The 17,343-nt window shown below is 45.7% G+C and overlaps 1 protein-coding gene across 1 annotated transcript in view; it reads right to left on the bottom strand.

Annotated features, from left to right (window-relative positions):
* The window catches only part of LOC308357906 (polycystin-1-like protein 2), a gene marked incomplete at its 5' end in the record, with an annotated part of 90,501 nt that extends 74,039 nt beyond the window's left edge, over window positions 1-16,462 (bottom strand). The window contains 5 exons of the mRNA XM_080827785.1: window positions 4,823-4,970; window positions 7,611-7,721; window positions 11,032-11,211; window positions 13,538-13,702; window positions 16,162-16,462. Of these exons, the coding sequence (XP_080683911.1) occupies window positions 4,823-4,970; window positions 7,611-7,721; window positions 11,032-11,211; window positions 13,538-13,702; window positions 16,162-16,462 (905 nt within the window). The remainder of the gene's footprint in view (window positions 1-4,822; window positions 4,971-7,610; window positions 7,722-11,031; window positions 11,212-13,537; window positions 13,703-16,161) is intronic.
* Window positions 16,463-17,343: the final 881 nt, after the last annotated feature.

The raw sequence follows: 17,343 nt of genomic DNA, 5'->3' as shown, positions 1-17,343 counted from the left end.
GTACAAAGCAACAGAGGCAACAACTAAACATTTCTGTTATGATGCTATGAGCCAGCAATTCCACTCCTGGGTACAAACCCAACAGAAACATGTACATGTGTGCACCAGAAGACACGTGCTCAAATGTTCACAACTGTGCAATTTGTAATTGCCAAATGGGAAACCACCCAAAAGGACTGTCAACACTAGAATGGATAAGTAAACTGAAGAATGTCCATACAATGGAATGCTATATAAGAATGAGAAAAAAACCCAAATCATGGTTGTGCACAACAATATGGACAAATCTCAAAAATGTACTGTTGAACAGATGTCAGACACAAAAATGAGTACACTTTATGATTCCATTTATAGAAATTTCAAACAGGTTGCACTGATTCGTAGTGGTAAGATTCAGTACTACTGGGGGCCTGAGGAGGATTCCTGGGAGGCAGGTCTTGTTTTGTTTCTTGATATGAGTGCTAGTTACATGGGTGTTCACTGTGTAAAAATTAACTGAGCTGTGTCTTTTTGTGCATTTTTTTGCATGTATCTATGCTTTAATAAAAAGTTTAAAAATTACTTTAAGATACTGCCACTCACTGATTTGTACATGCTGCTTAGTAGTTGACATTAATGGGATGTGGCTTTTAGAAAGAAAATGGAGAAGATAGCTCACATTTTTTATCTTTGCTCATAATGTCCAATTGTTATGAGTACCAAGGTCTGTTATGAGTACCAAGGTGTTATTTTGTTAATGTCACTCACAAGTTGCTAGCCAGCTTCGTGGACAGATCGGGCAGTGTGGTGGAGTGGAGAGGGTCAGAAGCTGGAAGTGAGTTCTCCAGAGCTCCATCGGTCACCTGCATAACCTAATGTCTCAGTGCCCTTGTCCATATAACAAGGTGAGAGCCATTCCCGGCTGGGTCATTCTAGGGTTTACATGAGACCATGGCTGAGTAAGTACCTGGCATGTAATGGACTCAAATATTGTATTTTTTTTAAATAATAGGATGACATTTATGCCACTTAGCCTCTTAGAAATAAAGGTAGTGTCTACTTCTATGTAATATGAATATAATGGCCACAGTTGTTCATTTCTGAGAATCAACTCTGTGCCAGTTCTTTTCTTCTTTTTAGTCCCATTTAGTCCTTAAATTACCAAGTGATAGTAGCAATATTTGCAATAATATTAACAATCACAGATCATGTACCTGAATGCCTAAAGATTCTTATATATCCTCTGAGTGGATGCACATCACCGAGAGTCTGTCCTCTGAGACCGAGGTCTGCATCCCCCCAGCACTTTGGCCTGTTAGTGCTGGAGGGCTCACAGCTGAATCCATCTCCAGGAATTTCCCTTAGCTAAAGGGAGCTGCCTCCCCCGAAATCCCACCTTGCCTCAAATGGCTGCCCAGGACCAGAGTACAAAGGTTCCACTCTCTTGCCTTGAATCAAGACAGGTCCTAGCTCTAGAGTTCTCTATGGGTATTGGAGGGGCCTGTGTTGCTAGTGTATCCCAGTCCAACTTCTGCCCCTTCTCCATCCAGGTACCCCCCAGGAAACCTGTGCCACAAATCAGTTTCCCGGTACCCAACCTACATATTCTCCGAAAACAATTTCTCTAAACTAGCTGGCAGCAAGGCTGTTCATCAGCAGACCCCTTTTGAGTTTTCCAGCATTGTCTTTCATTTTTCCCCACACACCTCTGAAATCCTGTTGTACTACGGGGCTCTAAGTTCCGTGAGGGGACCTCAACCCCTTCATATCCATGACCTCCCTTGCTGTACCTCCTCTGGTCCTGCCTGGTTCCCCCAAACGACTTCAGTCCTTTGTGACCTTCACTTCACCTTCCACACGATTCCTCTGAGCCTCCCAACATTCTGTGTACATCTAGGTCACTCTAAGTTTTGTGTTGTCTTGAGAATTACCGATTTCCGGGAAGTCTCCCCTGCAGACTCAGCTGTGTGCAGAGGCAGCTCGGAATAGACCCCAAAATGACGACAATCTCCGAATATGTCAGTAGGTGGCGCTAAGTTACCCAGCACTGGACAAGGACAAATTTCACCTTAGCAAATTGTTCCATAAGGTGCATAATAAATTTCAGAAACAAAGACATTTTTCCACAACAAACAGTAAAGCAAAACAGCCTTAGGTTCAAATGAACACAAGACATGGGGAATGCAAGGTGAAAAGGAGCTTCTAAAAGAGAAATTCTTTGACTTTTATTATGCTGTTTCTATTTGAGATTGGATTCTCCCCAATCAGCTCATGCTATCTGTCTACAACAGAGCTGAAGTGTCTGATTTAGGTTTTAGCTTAACAAGGAGTTAAGCAGAAGCAGGGTTCTGTACAAACACCTGAGAGAAAACCAAAGTGATGTTCACACAAGTTATGTGACTTCTGTGTGCTTAAACCTCATGCCATTCCTAAAATTCTAGCTGAGGCTGCTCGTGCTAAGAAAGCATCAGAAATACATCTCCCCAATTTAACAAAAATTATAGAAGGTGGTGGCCAGGTAGTTTCAAAGTCCAACAAGTTTTTAAAATAGATGAAATTGGATTATTTGAGAGGAGTGATGGCAGATGGTGTCACCATCTATTTCTTTCGGAAAGAAAAGAAATTCCAGTGGCTTTGGCTTCGAGCTAATGCCGAGAGGGACTGCAAATGTAAAACACTGATTATTGTTTCTCTTCAATTATCAAAAAATCACAGAGAATCCGGAGAGCAAGATAACACCCTTCGCCTCACCATCCAGAGTTGACAAATTCTAGCATTTTGTTCCATTTTCTCCAATTTTTAGCTACTGTTTGTTCATTACTGGAATGTGCTTGTTTAACTAAAGGTCTTAGAGAGCTACTGACAGTGAATTTTGACTAATGCCAAATGCAAGTTGTTTAAAATTTGGGGGCTGGAAGATTGTGTAGCTGAGCATTTGTTGTTTTACCAATGAAATGGTAGCAAGGAGGAAGAAACCTGCAGAACAGGGTCATGGGCATTTATGTCACTTAAACATTTTCTTCCCCAGAGCATCTTCACATGTAATTTCTCATTTTACTCCAGGAAACAAACAAGGCAGTCATCAATATAAATGCAACAGGGAAGGAAATGGAAACCCAAGACCAGGGATTGTCTTGCTGGGATTAGAACCTTAGCTTCCGGACAAGGCATTTTATTTTGATGGCACAGAAGGATACCTGAGACCACAGAGGACTGTTGAGTTTGAAACCGGCACTCAGTGGGACAGATTTGGGCCACGGATAGAGCTGGCCCCTCTTGGACCCACCCCACCCAGGGCTTCCTGCAAGCAGAGTATGCACAGGGCTGGATTCAGAACCTCTAGCTCCCACAAGGTAGAGTTGCAGATGTTGTGGAGTTAGGGCCTTCAGGATTTCCCCGGGGATTCATGTTGAACTGAGGACCCCTGGAAGGAGCCGCCAAACCCAATGAGCATCTGAAAATTCTGGAACATTCTCGGGCACCCAGCAGAGCAGAAAAGAGCTTACCCCAGGCCCAGGTAAGACTTTGAAATGTTATGAACTGGGTTCAGTCTCTTATCAGGCTGGGGAGGCTCTGCTCCCCTAGAGGATTCAGAGCACAGCCCCTTCAGGCCCTGGTGCCCCATGCTGTGTAATCCAGCATGGGGGCTTTAGGGCCTCAGCTTTGATGCCAGACAGTCCTGTCTTGCACTACCATGCTGCCACTCACTAGCTGCATGGCTTGGGCAATGCTGCTCTACCCCTCTGAGCCTCAGTGGCTTTGTCCATAAAAACAAGATAATGATTACTAGCTCAGCGCTATCCAATAAAAACACAGTGTGAGCCGCATGTTTGTATGTTCTGACAGCCACATTGAAAAAGTAAGAATAGGTCAAATTAAGTTTAATAATTTATTTTCTTTAACCCAATATATCTAAAATACTTTCATTCCAACATGCAACCAATGTAAAAATTAGATATTTTACATTTTTTATGGGAGGTTAGATGGAGGGCACTAAATCTCCAAAATCCTGCATGTATTTCACAGTTACAGCGTATCTTAAGACCTGCCACATTTCAACTATTCAATAGCGTGTGTGGCAGGTTGGCTATTCTATCAGATAGGGTTGCAGTGAGGGTGAAATGAGATTATATGTGAGATTATACATGAAAGTTGCTTGGCTGGACTGTTTTTAATGTTGCTACTATCATTTTTTTTATCATTCTTGCCAACAGAAAACATTCGCACACCCAGATGAGCATCTTCACCTCATTACCGATTCTTTGGACGGTCACTCAGGAGAGATTCTACCCAGAACCAAGCCAAAAGGACCCAGCTCTTTGTGACTGCGCATGTGGCCTCCATCATGAGAAAACCTGTGAGTGCCACTTCCTCCCCTTCTTGAATGTATGCTCCTTGGTGTTGTGGCTGTGCCATTCCTTCCATCAACAGGTGGAGGCTGTTTCTCCCATCTGTTGAACCTGGGCTTGGCTATGGAACTTGCTTTGGCCAATGAGACATTAGAAAATGTGACACAAGTAGAGATTTGAAAGATGCTTGCACATTAGGCCTTGTTCTTACTTGCTGCTAGAAACCCTCATACACCATGCCAGTGAGGCTAAGCTAGCCTGTTGTGTGATGAGCAACACACACCCATAACCAACATTCAGCTAACCACCAGACATGCAAGTGAGGACTTTTGAGGCCATCCACCCCCAGGGTGAACTGGCCCAGATAAGCAAAGCCACTTAGCTGATCCAAAGAAGCCAGAGAAATAATACTGTAAGCTACTAAGTTTGGGATGTTTTGTTATGCAGCAGAAACTGACTGATACAGCCCTACTTAAGTCTCAGATTCCTCTTACCTGGGGGGGTAGTAGGGATCAAAAGTGTGGCCATCTCCTGTACTGATTATACATGACAGGTTTCCAATGAAGGGAGAGAGAAGCCATGTCAGGGAAATGGTGACATTGTCAAAGATGAAATTCTCATTGGACACCATCAGCTGGAGGCCTGCAGATCAAAAAGGGAAATGCTGTGTGCCATCAGAAATCAAAATTGCATGCTTCTGTTTAAAACCTACTCTCTTCTATCCACTTGTCCTTCATCATTAGGGGGGGCTTTCAAAGGTTTCTTAATTTTATTTTTACTTTTTAAGGTTCTTTTGAATTTTGTTTTTAATTCATAGGTAATAGGTGACCAAGTTACAAAATTTGAAATGTATAAAGGGTTCAGAATGAAAAGAAACCCTCCCTTCCCTTCTTCAGCACATCCCCACACACACAGAGGCAATCACTGTTACCAGTATCCAGGGTCGCCTTCCAGGGATATCTACACATTCCCGAGCACATCCATGCTTTCCTATGTATGCAGATGGTGCATGATGTATATTCACTATTTGACACCCTCCATTTTTTTTCACTTAGTATATCTTGGAGATTGTTTTGAATGAATTCAGTTAGAGCTGCCTTGTTCTTTGTAATGGCTGCACAATATACCCTAATTTATTTAACCAGGATTCTATTGATTGTCTAAATGTATTTTATCATGTTTAAAAAGACAAAAAGCCAAGCACCTTTAGGAAAATTGACTGGGCTAAGGTGGCTGATGATTCATTGTAAGCCATTTAGTGCACATTAAATTTTATAACTGAGCTTTCAAAGTTAGCATGGAGGATGGGGAGTGGGGTAGAGTTTGCCAGGGTTTCATACAGCCCTGGGCTATTTTGTGCAGCATAATCTTTCAGTTTCCAAGCACTAATGTTGAAGGAAGAGATAGAAGGAGCTGAATGTAAACAAAAAGAACTTTCCTGAGCTGCTCCGAAAGTTGTTGCTGTCCTGATTCACAGCTATCTGAGGAAACTTGGATTGTTGCTCGGCCCTCCTGGGCACTGTGGTGGGGGCACGGGATGGGGGAATGCTGGATAAAGTCTCTCCTTATACAAATCAGAAACACTGTGATCAGAACTCACTGGTTCACAAGGGGGCAGGATATTTGAAATCAAAGTTGGGGCAGGAAATCTGGTCCGGGGTCTCTAGACCTAGTATACCCACTGGCCGAAGCAACACATTGGTCCAATGACAGTCACACTGCGACTGGCGGACCTCCAAAGGGCACCTTTTGTCCATTAGCAAAACCACCGAATGGAAACCACTGCCAAACCGCATGGCCTCTTCTTCCCAGAAAACAGAATGAAGACATCCTGCTCTTACTCCACCCAAGCGTGCCTAGCAAACCGATGTTGCTGGTGAAACCTGGCCTCTCCTCATCTCTGTGCGGTCCTCCCTCCTATACCCACAGACCCTGCTCTCTTGGATGGCCCTTGGGGACCCCAGCATTCCCTGAGTCACTTCTTCCCTTCAGAGCTCGCTGCACCATCACTCACGCTCTCTCCTTCCTGTTGGTGCTGTTGTGACTAATTCCCTGGACGATGGCGTAGGGGAAAGTGGCACTCATGTACACGGTTAGTGGGAATGTAAATCAGTGCAGCCGTTTTGGAGTGTAATTTGCAATCTCTATTAGCATTTAAAAAGCATATACCCTAGGACCCAGCATTCCCTCTACTAGGGATTTGCCTCTAAAAATGATCAGGCACATGTCAAGATATATGCACAAAAGTGAGCGCTACAGAGTGACACTTAACAGCAAAAATCAGAAGCAACCTAAATGTCCATCAGCAGGGGACCAGTCCAATAAATTCTGACACAGTCTTATGATGGGATACTGCACAGCCATTAAAAGAATAAGGTTGTGACTGGAAAAGACATCCAGGATATATTATTAAGTAAAAAAAAAAAAATATTGAGCTATAAACTAATATATTTAACATGAGTACATTTTATGTCCCATTCATACACAGTCATGTCTATGAAAACAGTTTAAAAGGCAGACATCCAGGATATATTATTAAGTAAAAAAAAATATTGAGCTATAAACTAATATATTTAACATGAGTACATTTTATGTCCCATTCATACACAGTCATGTCTATGAAAACAGTTTAAAAGGCAGAGAAGAACTTACTCTAAGCTAAACATTTAACAGTGGTTTCCTTAAGGAGAGTAGGACTATAGAATTGAAGGGAGGAATTCTTCCTTCTTGATTTATATATATTTATATATATTTATAAAGTGTAGTAATATATATTACTACATATATATATTTATATATATTATTTAAAAATATATTTATATATTTATAAAGTGTAGTAATATGGACTATTTTTATGGCTTTCGAAATTTGTAGTGTTTAAAAGTCCCTGTGTGTTCTAAAATGCACACAGGGACTTGTGTGCAGGGTGGTGGTTGGGTGGGCATGGGGTGTGGAAAAGCGAGACATCTTTTAACTTCTTTCAGTCATGCAATACTGGTTTTGTCTGACGTGTTTATTGGGTCACCCATGATATTTCATTGGAAGGGTCCTGGGAGTTAAAAAATACACATTTTTTATTTCTGGCTTGACAGCTCATTTCTGCAACAGTAGCCTCAAACTCTTTACCCCATGAGACTCGGCCACTTCAGGGGGTTCAGGCTGCAGGGAATCAGCTATGAGTCAGGAAGTCTCTTCGCACACAGATCGGCTCCCATGGGAGGCTCCTCCCTCTGGACCTGGTGTAGAAACAAGGGAATTCCTTGTTTCTTGCTGAGGACTCACCTTCCTGGCACTGGTACCGCACCCACAGGTAGCTTCCCTGGGCGGGGCACAGGTCTCCAAAGTAGGTCCCATCTGCTGCCACCTGGCATACTTGCAGCCCCTGGCACTGGCCTGGGAAGTGCCCGAATCCCAGCAGGAGCAGAAACAGTGTGAAAGATGAAAAGGGACAGGTTCAGACAGAGATAAATGACCTCTCATTCATTCATTCATTCATTCACCCACCATCCGCCCAAGAAATATCTGCAAGTATCCACTGAAGACCAGACAGTGACCTAGGTACTAGGTGGAGAGAGAGGTAGGATTCTTGCCCTCAAGCAGCTCAGGGTCTAGCACAGGGGTTCTCAAATCTTACGATACACCAGAATCTCCTGGAGGGCTCTGGAAGACACAGATTTCCAGAATCTACCACCAGTGCTTCTGAGTCAGTTGACATGGTCGGGGGGAGGCCGTGTAAGAATTTACTTTTCTAATAAGCTCTCAGGTGATGCTGATGCTTCTGGCCCAGGCACCCCACTTTCAGAACCACTGGTCCAGTAGCATTCAGTCAGATGGCCTAACATGGCCCAACGTGCCAGTTTTGAGAACTGGCAAAGAGGGCAAAGATCAGGAATCCTGTCCAGGTGCCCACAAAAAGGAGAAGCGTGGGGAGCCCAGGCCAGAAACTTCAGGTCATCTCAACACCTCTCCCTCCTGCCCAGGCAGATGAGTTACACGCCTACAGAGAAGCCTAGGAGGAGGACAGGCAGGTGCTGCCTGGTTGAAGGACTGAGCTCCCACTTCTGTGCTGGGTGTCAGCTGGGACCCCCCCCCCTTAGCTCCTAGAGGCCATTCTCTAGTCCTTGTGCGTGGCCCTCTGTTATCTCCCAGCCAGCAATGTACTATTGGCTCTGTCTCACACTTGAACTCCGATTTCTCCATCAGCCCCATCTCTGGCTTCTAGCCAGAGAAATTTCTTTGCTTTTAAGGGATCATAAGGTTAAATTGTGCCCACGTGGATAATCCAGATTAGGAATCATAAATGCATCTGTAAAGTCCCTTTGCCATGATATCTCATCATACCTAGAGTTCCAGGGATTAGGGTAGCAAATCTTGGGGGCCATACCTCTGCCTATCCCAGACGGGAATACATAAGAGGGCAGAGTGTTTTTCTTTTCTTTTCCTTTCCTTTCCCTTTCCCTTTTTCTTTTCTTTTCTTTTCTTTTCTTTTCTTTTCTTTTCTTTTCTTTTCTTTTCTTTTCTTTCTTCTCTTTCTCTTTCTTTCTTTCTTTCTTTCTTTCTTTCTTTCTTTCTTTCTTTCTTTCTTTCTCTTTTCTTGCAGAATGCTTTTCATCCTGTCTTTTCATCCTCTCTCTGACCGCAGCTGTCTCTGGACAGGTCCTCCCGCGTGGTCCTCGCTTCCACCTTGTGGTCCTCAGCCTCCACCATGATTCTAGCAGTGGCTGGAGGGCCCTGACTTCCAGTTTTGGTAAGTCCATCCCCTCCAGCTGTCCCTCTGGCCCGTAGGAGTGGCAGTGGCTATCCATTGCTGCTAATCTTGGGGTGATATCATTATCCCCTGTTTGATTTCTCAGCACTTCCATGCTGGGTAATATGTTCCCTGCATTGAATTTCCTCTGCTGAAAGGCCTGGCATGGTTTCTGCTTTCCTAATGGGACCTAGCTTGATACACTCCTTAGTCAGAGTTCTGTGCCCTTACTATGTGCATCCGCAGCCCTAGACTATAGTCTCCAAGAGAGAGGGAATGTTTTGTTTTGTTTTTGTACACTCCTATATCTCCACTCCAGTACACAGAACAGTACCCAGCACATAGCAGATGCAAAATAAGTTTTGCATGAGTAAATACATAGCACCTTTGCTCCCTTCTTTGTGGCATTGAGCACAGTGTTAGGTCATTGCTTGTATCCATATCCGTCTCCCCATTAGATTGCGAGCTCTTTGAAAAACAGACTGTTTGATTCATCCCTTTATCCACAGCACGCAGGAAAGAGCCTGGCACAATGTTGGGCTCAACGAATGTTTATTGGCCAACTGACAATGAATGAGTGAGCATGGCACTTAGATACGAACAGATTCCCTTGGGATCCTGCCCAGCTCTGTTCCTCTGACCCTTCCCAGAAGGATGCAGGGCTCCTCTCCAAGGTGCTCTTTGGGGTATGGCTGCAAGGTTTGGGAACTTGCAAATAGCTCACTGAGTCCCCTCAAGGCCTGCATGAGGGAGGCACACCTTTCAGCCCGTTCAGCCCAGGCCTTTCCCTCTCAGAGGGGCCACAGCCTCAGGAATGTGAGAGCAAGGAGAGTGGGTGGGAGCCAGGTGGCAGATTTCAGCATTTCCTTCCCCTGCTACGTGCTCTAGGGGGACTAGGGATGATGTGGACCAGACGTGGAGAGGGAGACGCGGGTGCTTCCCCAAACCGAGGACGAGGCTACTTGCCAGGTTCTGGGAGTACAGGGCATGCCACCCCGAAGATTCACAGGGCCTTTGGGTAGAGGCAGAGCCCTTCGGCAAACTGCTGAGAAGCCCATGTGTTGAGATCCAGCCTGAGGCCCCAGAGCTTTCAGCTTGGGCATAGACTGCTGTGTCCTTACTTGGCCCAGAAGCAACAGACCACCTGCCTTCCTATCACCTTGTAGGTCCGACACTACTAACCACAGCAGAGAGTAGGCAGACCCCTGTGTCTGGACAGTAGAGGTTTCTGAGAACTTTGCACTACCCCCGAGGAGGGTGCAGGGAACCCCCATCATCTCTGAAACTGAGCCCTTATCACCAGGCAAGTGTAGCTCAGAGGAAGATTTAATCTAATTCAGAAAAACAAGGCCGTGCAGAGCCCTTCCCATATGAACAAGAAATACCCCCAGGAATGTGTGTTTCAGCATTACTCATAATAGCAAGGATTAAGACACAACCATTCAACTCTCAACAGAGAAAGAGACACATTATGGTATACAGCAGACTAAACGAATAAACTGGTACATGTATCAACGTGGATAAGAGCAAATTTAAAGCCATACTTAACTACCGTAGCGAGGGGACGTTAAGCAAATATGGCATAATGTTAAGATTTAACAACGATGGGTAGTGAATCTGTGCGAGTTCACTGAACTATTTGTATATAATACATATAATATATGTTTGGAGTATTTAGAAATTTTTAAAAATTTATAAAAGCAATGTTTCTTGCATGCAAGTGGAGTGGGGAGCAAAATGCCCCCTTCGCCCATCCAGGTGGGTTTGCTGTCCGGTGAGGAGGTGAGCCATGGCCTCCTTGCTTCCCTGTATGGTGCTGCGGACACAGACTGGCCCATTTTCCTAATGTTGGAGGCCCAGATACGAAGCTTGTTCAAGCCTCCCAGACCCCTTTGCTGAGGATGGGACATCAGGAACTGCCCTTCCCCCACAGCCAGAGATGTCCTTGGGTCCTACCTGCCACTTCGTCCTTGACACTGGCCCAGCTGCATTCCTCCTCCGAGGGGCCTGCAGCACCCTGGGTGCAATAATGGGGGGTGTGGCGCCCGTAGAAGGCGTCCTGGATCTGGATGACCTCCCCTGAGCCGCAGTGCATGGTGGCATTGAGGCCATCACAAGCTAGACTCTGGCCAGCACCTGCGACAAAGAAAAGGGGACACCTTAGGAGGGATCGTGGTCATGCCTGGGCAAGTGCCTGGTTGATGGGAAGTGGAAGGGTGTCGGGTCGGGGCTGAGATGAAGGGACACAGCAGGAGCTGGGTCCACAGGGGTGAGAAATAGAACGTGGTGGGCATGAACACGGCTCTGGAGCCAGACTGCCCAGGCGCAGATGCCGCCAGCCATGCACTGGCTGTGTGACCCTCTGCAAATTATTTCGCTTCTCTGTGCCCCCTCAGCACAGGGGAGTGTCGGCACCACAGCACATAGGGCCTGTAGGAGGATTAAATGAGTTTATAGTTGCAGAGTAAGGGCTATACAACTGGCAACTATATTCTCCTATTTTTTTCAACATTTTATTTATGTATTTGACATGGGGCAGGGGGAGAAAGAAAGCACAAGCAGGGGGAACAGCAGGCAGAGGGAGAAGCAGGCTCCCTACTGAGTAGGGACCTCCCTCCCATGTGGGGCTTGATTCCAGGACCCTGGGATCACGACCTAGGCCCAAGACAGCTACTTAACTGACTGAGCCACCCAGGTGCCCTATATTCTCCTATTTTGAGTACCTTCCTTGAGCCTTTTCTGAAAGCAATGCCTGGCATATGATAGATGCTAAACAAGCATTTGCTGAATGAATGAGTCTTCATACCAGTCCTAGAAACTGGGCTACTGGCCTCCCCACTAGGAACATCAGGGTCATGGGGGTCACTGTGTTGAGACCTCACTCCAGGCTAGCTCCTGCATGTGGTCCATGTTCAGCAAACATTTTTTGGAAAAGAACAATCTGGCTCAGACCAGCAGAGCCAGAAAGTAGGAAACTGGATCCATACTCAGTCCTGTCTGCCTGGTGGGAACATCACAGGGTAGGGGATAAGACCAAAATCTGTGTTTGTTTCCTCCGGCTGCTGTGCAAATTCCCACCGAACTAATGGCTGAAGCCAGTACAAATTGATCATCGTCTAGTTATGAAGGTCAGAAGTCCAAAGTGGGTCTTCCTAGGCTAGTATCAAGGGTGGTTCCTTCTGGAGCCTCTAGGAGAGGGTGTGCTCGCTGGTCTTTTCCAGCTTCCAGAGGGATCCACGTTGGATTATGACCCCTCCTCCATCCCCTAAGCCAGCGACCCTGCATCTGCCAGTCTCTCTGACCATAGGCAGACCCAGGTTGTCACTTCCCAGCTGTGTGGCCTTGGGCAAGAAGCTTATCCTTTCTGAGCCTCACTGTTCTTAGCTTTAGAATGGGCCTACAACCGAAGAGCAGAGGTACTTCTGAGTACCTCTGGTGAATACACACAGAGTGCACAGCTCTGTGCCTGGAGGTCCTGCTGGATACGTGTTAGCTGTTCATGGTGTGACCTCGGAGATGGCTCCCAGATCCTGGGGGCTGGCAGATTCTGAGACAGGTTTCAGGTTGGGTGCAGAAGGGGACAAGGCTTTGGGAGGGCTGTGATAAATAGGGAAGTTTTATGACCCATATGTCCCCGAAGCTACAAGTTTTCAGAATTAGCCAGGCTAGGGGCCTACATGACACCTATTTGAACCCAGACATAGGGGAAATGAGGCAGGGGGCTCTGTAAATACCCAAACCCAGAATGGGCCCTGGGAGCTAGGATTCTTCACTGAGGGGCTTGGAAGAGGGGGCTTAGCCCAGGAAGCCTGAAAGCTTCTGTCAAGTCTGGCTTGAAAGTCAGGAGTCCATGGGACAACTTAGCTCTAAGACCCGGCCCCTACACCAGGACCCCACATGGCAGGCAGCACACAGGCTGGGACTATAGGCCTCTAATGCCGGCTCTTAGACAGAGTCCCCAGGGAAGGGGCCCAGGGTGCAAAGGGGTTCAACCATGGACAGCAGCTAGAAAGGACACAAGAGCGGAGTGTGGGAGAATTCAGGAGTCCAGGATGGTGGATGGTAGGGACTCAGACCCAGGCTGGCCAGGGCAGCAGGAATCAAGGGTGAGTGAGAACAGCCTCCTGGGACCACATCTCCTTCATTGGAAGAGTGGAAAAAAAGAGTAAATAGGGCTGGGCACTTGCCCCTAGATGCAGGTATCTGAGAGGAAAAGAGGGAGAGGAATGAAATCAGTTAAGCAGGTAGGCAGGTAACTGGACAATGAGAGGTGGGGTGTGAGCTGGAAAGACGATATGAGACAAGCACAGAGCACCACACAGACAGAGATGGGTGGGAATTTAGGGAAACACAGAGACAGACACACAAAGTCAAAGAGACAGAGACAGAATTAGTGACAGAGACACACAGAGAACACAGAGAGAAAGAAGGAGGGAGACCCCCACAACAGAGACCAGCTCACCGAACTCGCAGATGAAGGCGAACGGCTGTGTGCAGTTGTCTGAGGCTGCCCACCCAAAGGAAGCGTCTCTCTGGATGTAACCACAGGTGTTTGGAGCAGGAGAGGCCTGTCCTCCGTGCCAGTGGCTGTAGCTCACATTTGAGGTGTCCAGCCAGCTTCCTGACCCTGGCACGGGAACACAACCACCAAGACTTAGAAATGTTTCTCTGACACTTTTTTATGGACAGGGCTGGCCTCGGCTCAGCTCTGGCAAGCAGGAGGTGCTCAGTCAAGGCCGACAGGCCGAGCTCCTCTCTTTCCCATGCCAATGAAGGGACTTTGCTAGCCGTTACCTTCCAACATCCAGGCAGAAGAACTCAACCTACAAACTGGGGTACCACATCAGGGAGCGCAAACAAATTGGTTTGATTCAGTATATGATACATCCAGCTCTGTCTTACCATAATCTAAAAAAGAGCACAGAAGTATGCCTTGGGATGTTCAAAGGTGTTCTGTAGAGAGGCAGGGGCCCTTGTCAAATATATTTGGGCCATGCTGAGTTAAAATGGAAGCAGTTTTCCTTATTTCGAGACTCTTCAGCCCCTGGAACACCTTGGTGTGCTCTGGAAGAATTGCCCTGTGCATGTGTGTGGAGTACAAAGGCATTTCGAGGACACTAGAAATCTAGAAAACACTAAATATAAAATATTTACTAGGGGATGCCTGGGTGGCTCAGTCGGTTAAGTGTCTGCCTTCGGCTCAGGTCATGATCCCAGGGTCCTGGGATTGAGTCCCACGTTGGGCTTCTTGCTCAGTGGGGAGCATGCTTCCCCTTCTGCCTGCCACGCCCCCTGCTTGTTGTGCACTCTTTCCCCCTCCCTCTCTCTCTCTGACAAATAAAATCTTTAAAAACAAACAAAATATTTACTCTGAAGACTCAAACGTGTATTTATTCATTTTTAAAAATCCATACAAATGGATTTTTTAAAAATTCAGAGTGAAAAAGGATATAAAATGAAAACATCTCCCTTCTCCCAACCTCCAAGGTACTCCCATTACTGGTGTGTTTCTTGTGAATTGATCCAGACTGACTTATATCCACCTATCAGCATCTATGAGTGACTGAAATCAATTTACACAAATGCCATCATATTGTACATGGCACCCTGTCCTCTTAAATAACATTAAATATTAGGGGTGGTTTCATGTCAGCCCACACAGATCTACCTCATGTTCTGTAACAGCCATGTGGTAACTCTTGGTGATTTTTAAACAGACACAACTCTAACTGCACATGAATGGACGTTCAATATACAGAAATCCCACAACTGCTACATCTACAAATCAAGAAACCATTCAATAGATCTTGCCTGAAGATGCATTTTAGAATTCAAATCCCGACACTATGCATTTCCTAAAACAAGCTTCTCCAACTGCTCCCTAATTAAGCCTTTCCATCCACTCTGGTATAGAAGTGCTTAGCCCAGACCAAGTGAATCATTTCTAAAACCCAGTAGCTTTGACACTGGCTGAGTCCTCACTGCCCTTCACCAGCAGCATCATCTTGAGCAAACTATTTCCTCCCCTTGGACTTGAAGTTCCTCATCCATAAAATAAAAGTAGCAATGTGTACCTCGTGGGGCGGGTGCAAGGATTAAATATGAATGTTCATTTGTCCATTCTCTGCTATGTACAGACACTGGGAAAACAAAATGGCCAGAATGTGTTTCCTTGCCTTGAAGAACTCATTGTCTAGGAAGGAAGATGACACGTAAAAAGTTGCAGTCATGCTGGAAGTACCCTCACAGGATGTGGACAAGGCCCTACAGATGCAGAGAGAAGGACTCAACTGTACTGGGGTTGGAGAAGGGAGACCTCACAAAGTAAAATGTACGGAAGAGTTTCTGAGAGAGCCATTAAAATGAAACTGTCTAATGTGAAGGGAGTGGTGCCAAGCTCTAAACCTGCTTTAATCCTTAAGAAATGGGGAAAGGCATGTAGAAGTGCCTTTTTCTTTAAAAAAAAAAAAAAAGATTTATTTATTTGAGAGAGAGAGAGGGTGGCAGGAGGGGCAGAGGGAGAAAGAGAAACTTAAGCAGACTCTATGCTGAGTGCAGAGCCTGACGTGGGGCTCAATCTCATGACTCTGAGATCACAACCCCAAGATCACAACCTGAGCCAAAACCAAGAGTCAGATGCTCTACTGACTGTGCCACCCAGGGGCCCCCTGGAAGTGCTTTGAAAATAGCTTCGTAATTATTTCCTAAGATGTTTTCTCATCTGTAAAATAGAAGCAACAATGTTATCTCACTGGTTATCTTAGAGATTGAAGGTGATAATGGATGAGAAGGACTAAGGATAGTGCCTGGGACTATTCCCAGCAAGAACTGGAGGAGTCATAGTTAGTCTTAGTTTCAGGAACATTCAAACAATGAAAGTTTGCAGAGTGTCAGCAAAGTGCCAGATTCTGCACTAGGTACTGTGCATGAGCTGTTCCATTTGATCCACAAAACAACCAAAGAGGAGGGTATCCTCACCATAAGAATTAGGATATATTAATTTGTTCCATGAGGTTCTGTGTAAGAAGCAATAGTTAGAATCACAGCCACAAGCTTCCCATGAAATACAGCTTTCACAGAACCTACCTTCCGTGGTTCCATTCTGAGCCGAGTTCCCTATGAGTCCAATCCACCATTCCCTGTCCTGGGAGATGTGCTTCTGCAGAAACTGCTGGGTGTCTTCGTCATGAATAAAGACCAAATGGCCCCCTTGCTCCTCACACCAGCTCTGGGCACCATAGAAGGTGCGACCGAGAGGCACAAATTCATAGCAAGAGTCTCTGAAGGCCACTTGACTTTTCGAGCAAAAGCTGCCCTCCTCTGGCTTAGAGATTGTGGCCCTAAACCTCAGAGCAAGCCCCAAAAGCACTAAGCCCACTGCACTCATCCTTGAGCCACCGCTGGAGCATCTGGATGGAGTTGGCACTCACCTCCTTCTTATGCTGCTGCCTCACAGCCACCTGCCATCCATCTTTCCTTCTCTCTTGTCATCGAATAATAGTACTGCCTCTTGTTTAAGAAACAAAAGGCGCACGATGGATGTGTCTGCATTTTTGCTTTGCCCAGCTCTTTGTTCAATTCCTGTTCCAAGTCCAAATAGTTTGCAAAACAGTCTTCGAGAGAAACGTATAGCTGCTGTCTCACCTGTCTGTCTGTCATTCGATCAACTGTTAGCTTCTGATAAGAATTCCTTGCTATGGGCTTCTTTTTGCAAGAAGCCATCAGCATGTGGGAAGTATGTGATAAAGGAAAAATGGCAGGAAAGAGAGAGTGATGTGATGGTTAAAAAAAAAAAAAAAAAAAGCAAGATGCACTCATCTTCAGTGCTATTGTCTAGAGTGGTGGCTGTGCCCAAATGATAATCACATTCTGCCCAGCACGGTTTAAATCCCTCTCTGACTCATCACATTACTACTCATGCCTATTGGAGAAAACAGATTTTCTACAAAACTGTTTTGACATCATCATGAAAACAAGTTCTTAGAACTTCAAACCTGTCCATCCTCACCCACTTCCTAAACCCTCCAGTGGGTGTGATGACCTCTGGATCAAGTTCAAGCTTCTCAGTTTTATATACAATGCTCGGTATGAACTTGCCACTGACAATATTTTCAAACACATTCCCCAAGTGTGGGGGAATAGACTCACCCATTGCTGATGGGAGTGTAAATTGGTACAATCTCCATCATGGGCAATTGGACCATATCAATTTTGACAATATTTTAAAAGCATGAGCTCTGTAATGTAGGAGTTCACTTCTAAAAGTTT

This window comes from Martes martes (assembly GCF_963455335.1).
Source record: "Martes martes genome assembly, chromosome: 17".
In the NCBI taxonomy this organism is placed as follows: domain Eukaryota; kingdom Metazoa; phylum Chordata; class Mammalia; order Carnivora; family Mustelidae; genus Martes; species Martes martes.
Note: the sequence above shows the minus strand (reverse complement) of the source record. Positions and strands in the feature narration are given on the sequence as shown.